Source organism: Aotus nancymaae, unplaced genomic scaffold (assembly GCF_030222135.1).
Source record: "Aotus nancymaae isolate 86718 unplaced genomic scaffold, 86718_ANA_hifiasm-v0.15.2.pri h1tg000059l, whole genome shotgun sequence".
Taxonomy (NCBI): domain Eukaryota; kingdom Metazoa; phylum Chordata; class Mammalia; order Primates; family Aotidae; genus Aotus; species Aotus nancymaae.
In genome coordinates this window covers 61,800,095-61,816,318 of record NW_026988473.1, presented here as the reverse complement: position 1 = coordinate 61,816,318, position 16,224 = coordinate 61,800,095, and the positions used below count along the sequence as shown (strand labels likewise).

At 39.1% G+C, this 16,224-nt stretch overlaps 1 protein-coding gene and 1 non-coding gene across 7 annotated transcripts in view; both read left to right on the top strand.

Moving 5' to 3' along the window:
- INTS4 (integrator complex subunit 4) overlaps positions 1-16,224 on the top strand; it is a 122,451-nt gene that overhangs the window by 26,628 nt on the left and 79,599 nt on the right. For all 6 annotated transcript variants that reach the window (XM_021671820.2, XM_021671817.2, XM_021671821.2 and 3 more), the window contains 4 exons: positions 5,342-5,527; positions 6,096-6,146; positions 7,630-7,718; positions 11,049-11,169. In XM_021671820.2, the coding sequence (XP_021527495.2) occupies positions 5,342-5,527; positions 6,096-6,146; positions 7,630-7,718; positions 11,049-11,169 (447 nt within the window). The remainder of the gene's footprint in view (positions 1-5,341; positions 5,528-6,095; positions 6,147-7,629; positions 7,719-11,048; positions 11,170-16,224) is intronic.
- On the top strand, positions 12,905-13,039 carry LOC135270306 (small nucleolar RNA SNORA66). Its single transcript, XR_010338466.1, has one exon. It is a non-coding gene; the product is annotated as a small nucleolar RNA SNORA66 (small nucleolar RNA).

Sequence of the window (16,224 nt, the reverse complement as noted above, 5' to 3'; positions counted from 1 at the left end):
AAGCTTTTTTTTTTGTAATTTAGATATAATTTATATACAAATATTTACTCTTTATATAGAAAAGATACAAAGTATGCTTTTTGACCACAATGGGATGAAATTAAAAATCAGTTAACAGAAAGAAATTTAGGAAACCCACAGACGTGGAAATTAAACAACGTACTTCTGTGTAACTAATGAGTCAATAAATCAAAAGGGAAACTAGAAAATACTTTGAGATGAATAAAATTGAAGATGATGCAGCTGAAGCAGTGCTTAGAGAAGTTTATTGTTGTTAAATGCCTGTAGTAAAAAAAAGAATAAGGATCTAAAATCAGTAACCTAACCTTCCAACTTAAAATGCTGGGGAAAGAAGCACCTGGGTGTGGTGGTGTGCACCTGTAGTCTCAGGCTGAATCAAGAGGGTTGCTTGAACCCAGGAGTTGCAGGCTATGTGAGCTATGATCGTGCTTCTACACTCCAGTCTGGGTGACAGAGGAAGACCTTGTCTCTTTTGTTTGTTTGTTTGTTTAAAAGACGGGGTTTCACCAAGTTGGCCAGGCTGGTCTTGAACTCCTGACCTCAGGTGATCCTCCTGTCTCGGCCTCCCAAAGTGCTGAGATTACAGGCGTGAGCCACCGGGCCTGGCTGTTTGTTTTTTTATAGAGTATCACCAGCTGAAGGCCTTGTTTCTTAAAAAACAAAAAAACCTAAGTAAATGTTTCAAATGTCTTACCACAAAAAATGATAGTTGATGGATATATGTTAATTAGCTTTACTTAATAATTCTACATTGCATACATATATTAAAGTATCACATTTTATCCTATAAATGTATATAATTATGACTATAATAATAAAACATTAAAATCAAAAATACAGAATTTGTGGAGAGATACTTTGAGATTATGTAAATATACTCTTCTTCATCAAACGTTACCTATCATTTTAGCAACTGTTACTAAATCTTGCCTGACTTCATTACCATAAAGAGAGCTTGCCTCCCCTCCCTCCTTCCCTAACCCTTCCTACTTTCCCTCCCTACCTCTATCCTTCTCCCTTCCCTCTTTCCTCCCTCCTTCCTTCCATTCATCTCTTGTTTTATTCACTATATTATAGTACAATCCTCTCATTACTTTTTGAAGTTGTCTCTTTATAATAATTTTTAAATAAAGATGTTATTCTGTTGTATTCTTTGTATCACAGTAAGAAAAAATCATGGCCGAGTGTGGTGGCTCATGCCTGTAATCCGAGCACTTTGGGAGGCCAAGGCGGGCGAATCACGAGGTCAAGAGATCAAGACCATCCTGGCCAACATGGTGAAACCACGTCTCTACTAAAAATACAAAAAAATTAGCTGGGCGTGGTGGCGCGCGCCTGTAGCCCCAGCTACTCGGGAGGCTGAGGCAAGAGAATTGCTTGAACCCGGGAGGCGGAGGTTGCAGTGAGCCGAGGTCGCGCCACTGCACTCCAGCCTGACGCCTGGTGACAGAGTGAGACTCTGTCTTTAAAAAAAAAAAAAAAAAAAAGAATGAAGTCATGCTTTTGGGTATTATTTAAAGTTCTCATTTATCCTCTCCTTAATCATTTGTCTCAAATCTTAATTTGAGAGATTAATAAACTTAGCTCAAAGACTTGGCCAGGAAATGAATGCACTTTTCTTGTGTAGCATTTGCACAACTGAAATTGAGGGTCATCTGCTTTCTTTCCTATTTGTAAAGATTTTTCTGGGAGAACAAAGTTCTTGTTAAAAGAGGATATCCATTAGAATCTGTATACAGAAGACACCAAATTATTATCTGTCCTTAAAAACCATCCATATCAAGGATTACCTGAGCCCAAGAGTTTGAGACCAGTCTGGGCAATATGGCAATATCTCATTTCTTTTTTTTGAGGTGGAGTTTCACTTTTATTGTCCAGGCTGGAGTGCAATAGTGGGATCTCGGCTCACTGCAACCTCTGCCTCCTGGGTTCAAGCGATTCTCCTGCCTCAGCCTCTCTAGTAGCTAGGATTACAGGCGCCCACCACCACGCCCAGCTAAGTTTTTGTAATTTTAGTAGAGATGGGCTTTCACTCTGTTGGTCAGGCTGGTCTCAAACTCCTGACCTCACGCGGTCCACTTGCTTTGGCCTCCCAAAGTGCTGAGATGGCAACATTCCATTTCTACAAAAATTTTAAAAATTAGCCAGGTATGATGGCATGCACCTGTGGTTCCAGCTACTCAAGAGACTGAGGTGGAAGGATCTCTTGAGCTTGTTAGGCCAAGGTTTCAGTGAACCCTGATTGCAATACTGCACTCCAGCCTGAGTGACAGAGTGAGACCCCTATCTCAAAAGAAAAAAAAAATCCATATCAGTGCTGAATGGATCAATGTGTTATTTTTGTCTTACTCAACTTTATTCTCAGATTTTGTTGATAAGCAGAACCATTTTTTTGATATATAGCAAAATTGTGAACTAATTGGTTTATTTTATTTTTATTTTTGACACAAATTGGTCTTATTATTGGAGATGTGGGTGCTTACTTGCTCCATTAATATAAAAATGATGGCACTTTAATGGCCTGACAAAGTGAACACCAAAATAGCTTCTGCACACACTTAGCAGTTCTTTTTTTTAATTAATAAATTTTTATCCAACTGTAAAGAAAAGCAGTTAATTCTAAATGATGTTGACTTGATGCAAGAAGTGACCTGTAGGGAAAGGACATCATAAAATTGTAATTGTTGCCTTGAAAGCCTGAGACTCTCTTTTGGGCTAAGGTTCATTGTGCAGTTACATTGATTGTGCATTATTGTTGCCTGGTTAACAGAAGCTAGAAGGATGTAGTTTGTTGCTTGAAAATCAAAGTATTTGTAACAGCTGAAGTCAACGGTTTAGACATGAGAAATGATGTTTTTATACTAAATATAAATATTTCATTTATTTTGTTTTTTGGGAGGATTTTTTTTTTTTTTTTTTGAGACAGAGTCTTGCTCTGTTGCTTAGGCTGGAATGCAGTGGTGCAATCTTGGCTCACTGAAACCTCTGTCTCCTGGGTTCAAGCAATTCTCTGGCCTCAACCTCTTGAGTAGCTGGGATTACACATGCATACCATCACACCTGGCTATAAGTTTTTTAAAAAAGAGGGGATCTCACTGTGTTGCCCCAGCTGGCCAAGTCCGATTCACTTTTCTCCATACTAGTGACTCACCCTGAGAATCATGATCCTTTAGTAGGTAATGCAACCAATTTCATGAGATGTGATTGTTGTTTATTGAAAAACAAAATAAAATACAAATATCAGAGTAAATCGTAAGCTGTAAGGTAAATACTGTTTTGTTAAACTTTCTGTATGTGTGCTTTTATGTACTATGTTGCAATATTATATATGTTTTTTACTTTGGGTGCTAGTAAAAAAATTTGAAATCCAGAGTTCCATACCATTTTTATTACCTCATGTACAGCCTCATTTTTTCGAAGTATTTTTACTTTCTGTTACTGTATTAGCAAATAGCTTGTTTTAGTAGTATTGGACTAGGGTAATGCAGGAGGAAAACAGATAATTTATTAAAATTCTTGGTGAGAAGTGCTAACATAAAAAATATTGAAAGTACTAAATGTTGACAATGATGTGGCACATCTAGAACACTTATGCAGCACTGGTGAAAGTGTAAATTAGTACAGCCATTATGGAAAACTATTTGGCAGTATCTTCTTTTTTTGAGGCAGGGTCTTACTCTGTCACCAAGGTTCTAGTGCAGTGGCGTGATCATGGTTCACTGCAACCTCCACCTCCTGAGCTCAAAGGATCCTCCTACCTTAGCCTCCTGGGTAGCTGGGACTATAAGCGTGTGTGTCACCACACCCAGCTGATTTTTATGTTTTTTGGTAGAGACAGGTTTCCACCATTTGCCCAGGCCAGTCTTGAACTCCTGTGGTCAAGCGATCCTCCTGCTTTGGCCTCCCAAAGTGCTGGGATTGTAGGGATGAGCTACTGTGCCCAACTGGCAGTATCTTCTCAAGCTGAAGCATGTCTTGTTACCTAGCAATTCTACTTCTACCTGTATATCCAACAAAAATGTGAACATGCATACCAAAAGCCACATACAAGAATAATCACAATAGCATTATTCAAAATAGCCAAAGACTGGGAATAACTTAAATATTCATCAACAGAAAGGCTGAATAGATATTTGTGTATTTACAAATGAATACTGTATAAGTAACAAGAATAAATGAACCATTGCTATCTGCCATACCATGCATAAATCTTAAAAACGTAATATTGGGGGCCGCGGTGGCTCATGCCAGTTGTCCTGGCGCTTGAGGAGGCGAGGCTCTGCGTTCGAGGCCAACCAACCTGGGCAACATAAGAACCTCTCATTCATTAAAAAAAAAAACAAAAAAAAAAAACATAATATTAAGCCACAGAAGCCAGATATTTGAGTTCATAAAGTACAAAAATAAACAAATGAACCTGTGTGTTAGAAGTCAGGATAATAGCTATTTTTGGTGGTGGTGGGTGTGGTGATGTAGTTGCTGGGTGGAGGAATAAGGGGTGTTTCTGGAGTGTTGGTTATATACGATTTAATCTGGGTGCTTGTTATATACGTGTACTTATGAAAATTTTTGAGCTATACACAAGATTTTTGCATATTTCTGTGGATATTAAAAGTTTTAAAAATTTATACATTTTTGTCTTGTTTTAAAATTTGAAAGCAAGTAAAATGCACTTCATAGGTATTAAAAGTTTTAAAAATGGCTGGACGCGGTGGCTCACGCCTATAATCCCAGTGCTTTGAGAGGCTGAGGTGGGCGGATCACGAGGTTAGGAGTTTGAGACCAGCCTGAACGACATGCTGAAACCCCGTATCTACTAAAAAATACAAAATTAGCTGGGTGTGGTGGCACGCGCCTGTAACCCAGGCTACTCAGGAGGCAGAGGTAGGATAATTGTTTGAACCCAGGGAGTGGAGGTTGCAGTGAGCTGAGATCATGCCACTGCACTCCAGCCTGGGCAACAGAGCGTGCCTCCGTCTCAAAAAAAAAGTCTTAAAAATTTATGCGTTTTTGTCTAGTTTTAAAATTTGAAAGCAAGTAAAATGCAATTCACGGACAAATTTTAAAGTACCTACTCTGTACATGGCAAAGTGCTAGCTATTGGGAATACCAAAGATGAAAAACTAGGACTTTTATTTTCTAAGGACTCATGTTTTTTTGAGAAGACACGTAAGTAACATGATGGTAGACAGTCTTTAAGAATGTAGGGCTTGAAATCACCCCTAAGGTTGATGCAGTGCTTTTGTTTCTGGTTTTGTCTTTGTTAAGATATCTTAATTATGTTCTTTTTCTTTCTTTTCTTTTTTTTTTTTTTTAATAGCATCTGACAGATACGTCTCATGGTGTAAGAAATAAGTGCCTGCAGTTACTTGGCAATCTTGGTTCTTTGGAGAAAACTGTCACAAAAGATGCAGAAGGCCTAGCTGCCAGAGATGTCCAGAAGATTATAGGGGATTACTTCAGTGACCAAGACCCACGTGTCAGAACAGCAGCTATAAAAGCCATGGTAAACATGATTATGGAAACTAGTTGGAGCTAGTGTTCATTTTTGTTTTTTAAGTTTATAGCTAGTGCTGCTTTGGATACATTGTGAATTCAGCATATACTTCCAGGAAGGTATTGGTGGTGGCCTCACAGAACTCAGTGACAAACATTCCTGTATACAAGTGTGCTTTTTTTTTTTTTTTTTTTTGGCTTTCCTTGATAACTTTCATGTGTATTTATGAAACATGGAAAGTACAACATGAACCTGTTATAATTCCTTTGGTAGGGAGGGATATGACTTGGTATGATATTATAATAGGGGGAGGTGGTATTAATCATTTTTTCTTAAGCCTTCATGTCATTATTTCATGTTTTTCTAGTAAATTCTTGGGGCAGTCCATGGGTTAGATTTATGAAATGCTTGAGTGCTTCTATTGAAAAGCAACCAGGTTTCTTATTTTTGTAGCACTGATTTCAGCTAAATGGAACTATGTTAGCCTGATATAATAGAGGAAAATATATGAGATTGTGGTGAGACATTGGAAATATTGCTGTTTTCCTCCCAAGTAAACTATATACTTATTATCTAGTTGCAGCTCCATGAAAGAGGATTGAAATTACACCAAACAATTTATAATCAGGTACCTTAAATGATTACTGTCTGGAAGGGGAGGAGGTATCATGAAGCTGGGAGGGTGGCACACTGGTTCTCTTTGAAAACATAAGGACTTCGCTGGTTAATAATGGCAGTGTTGATTGGGATGAATGTGAAATCATATTCAAAACATAGTTTTCAGGAAGAGAATGGAGGTTATATAATTAAATAGCCCTAGTACTTGTGAAAAGGACCTTTAGGAGGATTTACAAAGGTCAGTATGAGTATGAGAGTACCTGAAGAAAAGTGTAGTATTTAGAATAAGGAACATGTTAGTCTTGCTGATCTCTGTTTGGTTGGGCCATACATAAAGTTATTTCTGGGCACCATACTTGACAAACTGGAGTGTGTCTGGAGAAGGGTGACCAAGACCATGGGGTTATATAAAAAGATGTCACATGAATGCAGTAGTAGTGGTAAAGAAAGGCATAATGAAGTTGTGGAAAAGCTGATCGACGGCCTAACCAAAAGGCCTTACAAGGTTATATTTCTCTTGGAGAATAATTGACTGAATCTGGTAACAGGCAATCTAAATCTATGTTCAGAGATTAGGTTTTGTTAGTCTGCTAAGAGTGACTTTATCTCTCATGGGAAGAAGATAATTAGCCAAGCCCCTATCACAGATGTGTAAACCAAGTTTATTCCTCTACCGAAGTAGAATAGGTCCAGAATGCTTGTGGTGTGACCATCGCCTTCTTTTTCTATAGGAAAACTATGTGGGAAGCCAAATAATTAAAGGAAAGTTGGATAATAAGGATTCAGAGGAAGTAAAGTTAGTTGGCTGATTCAGATGTTTGGTGGTATAAGACTCTATTAGTAATCTAGGCAAGCAATAATGAGAGCCTCAAGGGAGTAAGGATAGATTGATAGTGTAGGATTTAAGATATAAGGCAGAATTTGGTTCCTTAATGAGTTCAGGTTTGGGTATGTTGAGTATAAAAGTTTGATGATGAAATTTTCTTCATCCATGAAGAGAATTCCAGCCATAAGTAGTTATGAAGGTCTGAAGCTCAGAAGAAGTCAGAGCTAAAGGTAGGTGTTTGGAGCCATCAGTATTTAGAGAATGTGGGGCTACCCAGAAAGAGTGAGTAGATTGAAACAGAGGCCAATGATTTCAGACCAAAGTAAACAGAAGTGTGTGCTTTGGTTTTTACAGGTGGAGGAAAAACCTGTATTTGATATTTGAGCCTGTGGGCTCCCAGCATGCTTTGATGGGTTTGATGCTCTTCTAGATGTTTTTATGCTGTCGGTCTGTGGTTCTCCTTTGAGACATAGGGTAGGCCCAGTCAGAATTCAGCTGGAGCAGCTAACAGAGACCAAGATTCATTGTTGGGCAAAACAAGAAGTTAAAACCATACAAAAGTATTTTACTGGGTATACTTAACCAACCACCCTATCTTCACTTTGAAAATAGTTTAAACATTACCTGAGAGGACACAGAACTAATAGACCTTTGGAATTCTTTGCAGGCCTGTAAATTGCTCTCTGATGACTATGAACAAGTGCGCAGTGCTGCAGTCCAGCTTATCTGGGTTGTCAGTCAGCTGTATCCTGAAAGGTCAGTGTGGGTGTAAGCTGGCTTTTGTTGATTGCGAAGCCATTTTCCTCTCCTCTCACCATGCAAAAAGCCCACTTCTAGGAAAGAAATGTTGGTTAGACTTTTGAAAGGCAATGTCCCGGGAGTAAGGGAAAAGCACAAGCCCTGAAAATCAGATTGCCTGGTCCTCATTTTTCATCTCTTATAGGAACTTTCTGCACGCCCTTGGAAAGATACTTCACTTCTTTGGTCCTAACCTTCTCATCCATAAGTGAAGAAATTGGAATATCTTTCTTAAATGCTTTTCATTGCTTTAAAAAAAAATCTTTAAAATTGTTTCAGACCCATTTTAGTTTGTTTTGGACCAAATGCCAGATAAAGATACCAGATAAGTTTGAGGATAATGATCTCTTATGTACTCTTTTCCTGATTAAAAATATTTTCACGCCAGGCGCAGTGGCTCACACCTGTAATCCCATCACTTTGGGAGGCTGAGGCCAGTGGATCACTAGTACGGGTGTTTGAGACCAGCCTGGCCGACATGGTGAAACCCGTCTCTACTAAAAATACAAAAATTAGCCAGCCATGGTGGCGCATGCCTGTAATCCCAGCTACTCAGGAGGCTGAGGCAGGCTAATTGTTTGAACCTGGGAGGGGAGGTTGTAGTGAGCTGAAATCATGCCACTGCACTTCAGCCTGGGCAACAGAGCCAGACTTCGTTTCAAACAAAACAAAACAAAAACAAAAAATATTTTCAGAGCAAGTAAATTATTAATTCTCATGGTGATTCTTTGAGGAGGATAGGCAATATTATTATATTTTATATTCTATAAAATTTAATATTTATAAATATTTGTATCGTATTTATTTATAAATATTTATATAATGTTTTGTTTTTCCTTGTATAGGAAAAAGAGGTGTTTTTTTCCTCTTCATTAAGCTGCCACAATTTGAAAACCAGAATGAATTAATAAATCTATAGGAGTAGTCTCCATTTGTGGTGTTTTAGGACTTAGATACATACAAAGAAAAAGGCTAACTGGAAATTGTCTCTTCTTTTAGGACTGCATTGATAAGGAAGTTTTATATTGATTTATTTTGAGATTTACTGTATTTACAGGAGTTCAGAATGAGTGCGGTGGCTCATACCTGTAATCCTAGCACTTTGGGAGGCTGAGGCGGGCGGATGACCTGAGGTCAGGAGTTTGAGACCAGCCTGGCCAACATGGTGAAGCCTCATCTCTACTAAAAATACAAAAATTAGCCAAGTGTCCTGGCACACACCTCTAATCCCAGTTAGTAGGGAAACTGAGGCAGGAGAATTGCTTGAACCTGGGCGGTGGAAATTGCAGTGAGCCGAGATTGCACCACTGCACTCCAGTCTGGGTGACAGAGCAAAACATACATTCTCTCTTTCTCTCAAAAATAAAAGAAGTTGGCCGGGCGCGGTGGCTCAAGCCTGTAATCCCAGCACTTTGGGAGGCCGAGGCGGGTGGATCACGAGGTCAAGAGATCGAGACCATCCTGGTCAACATGGTGAAACCCCGTCTCTACTAATACAAAAACTTAGCTGGGCATGGTGGCGCGTGCCTGTAATCCCAGCTACTCAGGAGGCTGAGGCAGGAGAATTGCCTGAACCCAGGAGGCGGAGGTTGCGGTGAGCCGAGATCGCGCCATTGCACTCCAGCCTGGGTAACGAGTGAAACTCCGTCTCAAAAAAAAAAAAAAAAATAAAATAAAATAAAATAAAAGAAGTTTAGTCATAGGAGATAATAAACTTAAGGATATAAAATATTCCTTGGTAGCTAGTTTTTGATAACTTCATAAACCTTTGAACCTTTGGTGGGTTAAGCACTTTTTTTCTTTTTTTTTTTAAGGCAGGGTCTTGCTCTGTGGCCCAGGCTGGAGTGCAATGATGTGATCTCAGCTTCCTGTAATGTCTACCTCCTGGGTTCAAGCAATTCTCATGCCTCAGCCTCCCAGGTAGCTGGGATTACAGGCATACACCACCGTACCTGGCTCAGTTTTTGTATTTTTAGTAGAGATAAAGTTTTACCATGTTGACAAGGCTGGTCTCAAACTCCTGGCTTCAGATAATCTGCCTGCCTCAGCCTCCCAAAGTGCTGGGATTACGGGCATGAGCCACCACGCCTGGCTGAAACTTTGGTGGCTTACACACTTTTATTCAATACATGGAAAATTTGCAGCTGGGTACAGTGACTCACCCTTGTAATCTTAGCACTTTGGGAGGCTGAGGCGGATGGATTGCTTGAGCTCAGGAGTTTGAGATCAGCCTGGGCAACATGGTGAACCATCTTTGCTTAAAATATAAAAAATTAGCTGAGTGTGGTGGCATGCTCTTGTAGTCCCAGCTACTCAGAAGAGTGAACTGGGGGGATCACCTGAGCCCAGGAAGTTGAGGCTGCAGTGAGCAGTCATCACGCCACTGCACTCCAGCCTGGGTGATGGAAGTGAGACCTTGTCTCAAAAAAAAAAAAAAAAAAAGGATAATTTGTAATGCAACTGAAACAGTTGGTTTGTACTCCCAGAGTGATTTGTTTATTCTGAAATGTATTTAATCATTCTAAGATTTGAACTATTCAGTTATCATCTTCATGTGTGTCATCTTCATTGACTGTTCCATTTATTGAGCCTACAGCCTTACTTACGTATTTATTTGTTTATTATTATTGTTATTATTTTTGAGACAGAGTCTATCTCTTTTGCCCAGGTTGGAGCGCAGTGGCACAATCTTGGATCACTGCAACCTCCGCCTTCCGGGTTCAAGCGATCTCTTGCCTCTGCCTCAGCCTCCCGAGTAGCTGGGATTACAGACATGTGTCACCATACCCAGCTAATTTTTGTATTTTTAGTGGAGACGGGGTTTCACCACGTTGGCAATGTTGGTCTCGAACTCCTGACCTCAAGTGATCTGCCTGCCTCTGCCTCCCAAAGTGCTGGGATTACAGGCGTGAGCCTCGGTGCTTGGACTGTATTTATTTTTGATACAGGGTCTTGCTCTGTCACTCTGGCTGGAGTGCAGTGGCGTGATCTCAGCTCACTGAAGCCTTCACCTCCAGAACTAAAGTGATCCTCCCATCTTAGCTTCCCAGATAGCTGGGTCTATTGGCACATGCCACCATGCCTGGCTAATTTTTGTATTTTTTTGTAGAGATGAAGTTTTGCCATGTTGCTTAGGCTTGTCTCAAACTCTTGGGCTCAAGCAGTCTACCTACCTGGGCCTCCCAAAGTCCTAGGATTATAGGTGTGAGCCACTGTGCCTGCCCTGAGCCTGCAGCTTTAGGCTCATGTTTTGTTCTAAGTGATTCCATTTCTTTTCTTTTAATTTAGCATTGTCCCAATCCCTTCTTCTAATGAAGAAATTCGCTTAGTTGATGATGCGTTTGGAAAAATTTGTCACATGGTCAGTGATGGCTCTTGGGTGGTTCGTGTTCAGGCAGCAAAACTATTGGTAAGTTATATTTTTTATGTATGTATGTATGTACATATGTATATATTTTCTTTTTTTTTTTCTTTCTCCTCATATGGTTAAAGTATGTATGTATTTTCTTTTCTGTAGAAATGGGACCTGTGTGGCCCAGGTTGGTCTCAAACTCCTGGCCTCAAGCAATCCTCCTGCCTCAGCCTCCCAAAAGACTGGGATTATAGCCCAGGCATGGTGGCTCACATCTGTAATCCCAACACTTTGGGAGGCCAAGGCAGGCAGATCACGAGGTCAGGAGATTGAGACCATCCTGGCCAACATGGTGAAACCCTGTCTTTACTAAAAATAGAAAAATTAGCTGGGTGTGGTGGCGCGTGCCTGTAATCCCAGCTACTCAGGAGACTGAGGCAGGAGAATTGCTTGAAACCGGGAGGTGGAGGTTTCAGTGAGCCGAGATCACACCACTGCACTCAAGCCTGGTGACAAGAGTGAGACTCTGTCCCAAAAAAAAAAGACTGGGATTATAGATGTGACCCACTATACACAGCCAATAATACTTTTTTTTTAAATGAACACATTGCTTGTTAAGTTTTTACAAATATTTTGAGAAACTACAGATGAGGTAGTGTGACCTGAATTTTCCTGAAAGAAATTCCTGAAAGAAATCCCCAGAATTTCTTTTTCTTTTCTTAAGACAAGGTCTTACTCTGTTGTTCAGGCGGGAGTGCAGTGGCGCAATCATGGCTCACTGCAGCGTTGACCTGCCCGGCTCAAGTGATCCTTCCACCTCAGCCTCCTGAGTAGTCTGCCCAAGACTGGTCTTTCCCAGAGTAAATGCAGATATTCCTAGTTAGTGGCAGTTTTTGGTATGATGTATTTACCACCTAGTTTCGTAGACTTATGTTATTTATACTAATTGAGCAGTTTTTCCTCTTAAAGCAGGTTTGATAATTAAGTATCTTGTATCTAAATTTTGTATCCATTTAATAAGGCTCTCTAATGAAATAGTTTTCTCAGTGCTAAGTAAGGTTTTCACAGCATTAACTACCTAAATTTAGGTTGTTAAGTAGTGCTAGTAGTACAGCTGGAGAGATCCCGTTTTAATCTAAACATATTTGTCTTGGTTAAAGTATACCACAATGTAACTTTTTCTGATGGATGAGGCGTACTTTATGATGAACTAACTCATTATCTTTTTGGTCCAAATCTGTTTCTCTATGTTTTCATAAATTATACTGTCATCTGCTAAGTTTTGAACCAGAGGAATTTGGGCATATTTTTTCTGTCTCACATCCATTGAATCACCAACTCATATCAGTTCTTCCTTCTTGACATCCCCTCAATCCATCCCTTCTCCATTTCCGCTGGGCCTGCAGTAATAGAGATCTCACCATTTTTCAAGTGGATTACTATGCTGTAGGGCTCTTTGTGTTTGTGAACTTAAAATGGAAAGCCTCACCTATTCTTAGGTGATGTTGAAAATTTATTTCAAGTAATTGTATTTAATTTTTTGAGGCACAAATTTGTATCGTACTCCCTCTGTGCTGCTGTATTGGCAGAGTGCTCAGCTGAGGGCACTGGAGGAGGGCACTGGGAATTATGCATGAAGCAACTTACTGTGAAGTCATGAAAACTTTTATTCTAGTGGGAAAAAGCCAACAGCTAATACTGGTGATAAAACTAGAGAGAGATTTAGGAGATCTTAAACATTTATAGTTCTTATTTATAAAATTGTTGTTTGGATTTAAAAAATGGATGTTAGGTGCAAACCTGATTACTAGCTCTGCGTGATGTGGCAGAAGCGAAGGAAACCAGGTTTGCGAAAGTAACTATGGTGATAGAAATGTGTTAGCCTTGGCCGGGCGCGGTGGCTCACGCCTATAATCCCAGCACTTTGGGAGGCCGAGGCGGGTGGATCACGAGGTTAAGAGATCGAGACCATCCTGGTCAACATGGTGAAACGCCGTCTTTACTAAAAATACAAAAAATTAGCTGGGCATGGTGGCAAGCGCCTGTAGTCCCAGCTACTCTGGAGGCTGAGGCAGGAGAATTGCTTGAACCCAGGAGGCAGAGGTTGCGGTGAGCCAAGATTGCGCCATTGCACTGCAGCCTGGGTAACAAGAGCGAAACTCTATCTCAAAAAAAAAAAAAAAAAAAAGAAATGTATTAGTCTCAGACACTAGTGAGGTAGCCCTTTCTATCTTAGTACATTCTAAGTATTGGTTACTGCATTTTTCATTGGCTAACAAAAAGTTGCTTTTTATTGATCTTTGATGTTTTGATCTTTAAATGGAATAGAAAGTAATAATATTTAATGAACATGTAAGCGTAAAGTGATGCGATGGCCCACAAATACAACGTGGAATAGTTAAATCGATGTAGTTAACGTATTCACCTCAAATACTTGACACTTTGTGGCAAGAACATTTGAAATTTATTCTCTTAGCAGTTGTGAAATATACCATACTCTATATTCACCATGCTGTGCATTAGAACTAAAAAAACCATGTTCCTCCTGTTGGAGATTTTATACTTTTTGACTCTCATCTGCCTATTCTTTGCACCCACCACCCTCACCAGCCTCTGTAACCGCCATTCTACTCTCTGCTTTTATGAGTTCCATTGTTTTAGATTCTACGTACAAGTGAGAACACGCAGTATCTTTTTGTGCCTGGCTTATTTCACTAAGCACAGTGTTCTCCACTTCCATTCATGTTGCAAATGATAGAATTTCCATCTTTTTTAAAGGCTGGGTAATACTCCATTATGTATATGTATACTGCATTTCCTTTATCCATTTATCTGTTGCTGTTAATATATAGTGCTGCAATGAACATGGGAGTGACGATCTCTTGGACAAACTGATTTCAGAACTTTTGGGCAAATACCTAGAAGTGGGATTGCTGGATCTAACATGTCTTCTATTTGACTTTTGGCTGTGTAGTAATAGGACATCACAGAAGTTGGGGTTTAGGAAAGTTAGCCTAAGATCATACAGAAGTGAATGTATTCAAGCCTGGATTATTTAACCTCTATCTGATTGTGAGGTCTTAAATATTCTCTATTAAAATTAAATTTTATTAAAATTAGTTAGATTTTATTAACATTTTTATTAATTTTTTTTTTTTTTTGGATTTCAACATAAGAATGGGGTTGGGTAGGGAAGCAGACATTCTTTAAATAGCTTAATGGTTTATGTCAGTGTGTTACTTTTTTTTTTTTTTTGAAGAAAGAAAAAAAAAAGAATGAAAGAGAGGAAGAAAAAGTAAGAGAAAGAGGGAGAGAGAACAGGAGTATTGCTTTATTGCCTAGGCTAGAATGCAGTCTAAAAATGGGAATTGAAAACCTCTTTTATGCCAATAATTGTGCTTAACAATGGAGACAGGAAGTAATAAGGGAAGAAAATAACAAGCAGCCAACCAGTATTTCATTTAAACCTATGAAATACTATGCAATTACTGATGAGTGATTTGCTTCCAATTATATAGTCACTTTTAGAATAGGTGTGATATGATACTGATAAGAATGTATGTTTTATGTATGTGAAATGGAGAGTTCTATAAATGTTTATTAAGTTTACTTGTTCCAGGTCTGAGTTCAAGTCCTAGATATCCTTGTTAATTTTCTGTCTCGTTGATCTGTCTAGTATTGACAATGTGATGTTACAGTCTCCCACTATTATTGTGTGGGAGTCTAAGTCTCTTTATAAGTCATTAAGAACTTGTCTTATATATCTGGGTGCTCCTGTATTGGATGCGTGTATATTTAGGATCGTTAGCTCTTCTTGTTGCATTGATCCTTTTACCATTATGTAATGTCCTTCTTTGCCTCTTTTGATCTTTGTTGCTTTAAAGTCTATTTTATCAGAGGCAAGAATTGCAACTCCTGCTTTTTATTTATTTATTTTTGCTCTCCGTTTGGTTGTTAAATCTTCCTCCGTCCCTTTGTTTTGAGTCTTTGTGTATCGTTGCATTTGAGATGGGTCTGGATGCAGCATACCGATGGGTTTTGGCTTTTTCCTGTCTGTATCTTTTGGTTGGGGGATGTAGTCGATTTAAATTTAAAATTAATAATAATAATATATGTTAGTTTAATATACTGCCATTTGATGCTAGCTGGCTGTTTTGCCCATTAGTTGATGTAAATTCTTCATTATGTTAATGTTCTTTACTTTTTGATAGATTTTTGGAAAGGCTGATACTGGTTGTTCCTTTATATGTGTAGTGCTTCTTTCAGAAGCTCTTGTAAAGCAGGCCTGGTGGTGGTGAAATCTCTAAGTACTTGCTTGTTCGTGAAAGATTTTATTTTTCCTTCTCTTGTGAAGCTTAATTTGGCTGGATATGAAATTTGGGTTGAAAGTTCTTTTCTTTAAGGATGTTGAATATCGGCCCCCACTCTTTTCTGGCTTTTAGGGTTTCTGCTGAGAGATCTGCTGTAAGTCTGATAGGCTTCCCTTTGTGAGTAACCTGACCTTTCTCTCTGGCTGCCCTTAGTATTTTCTCCTTCATTTCAACCCTAATGAATCTGACGATTATGTGCCTTGGGGTTGGTCTTCTTGAGGAATATCTTTGTGGTGTTCTCTGTATTACCTGGAGTTGAATATTGTCTTGCCTTACTAGGTTGGGAAAGTTTTCCTGAATAATATCCTGAAGAGTATTTTCCAACTTGGATTCATTCTCTTCATCACATTCAGGTACACCTATCAAACGTAGATTAGGTCTTTTCACATAGTCCCATATTTCTTGGAGACTTTGCTCATTCCTTTTTATCCTTTTTTCTCTAATCTTGTCTTCTCGTTTTATTTCATTAAGTTGGTCTTCGACCTCTGATATCCTTTCTTCTGCTTGATCAATTCGACTGTTAAAACTTGTGCTTACCTCGCGAAGTTCTCGTATTGTTTTTCAGCTCCATTAATTCACTTATATTCCTCTCTAAATTGTCTATTCTCGTTAGCATTTCGTCAAACCTTTTTTCAAAGTTCTTAGTTTCTTTGCATTGGGTTAGAACAAGTTCTTTTAATTCACAAAAGTTTCTTATCATCCACCTTCTGAAGCCTACTTCTGTTAATGGAACGCACTCGTT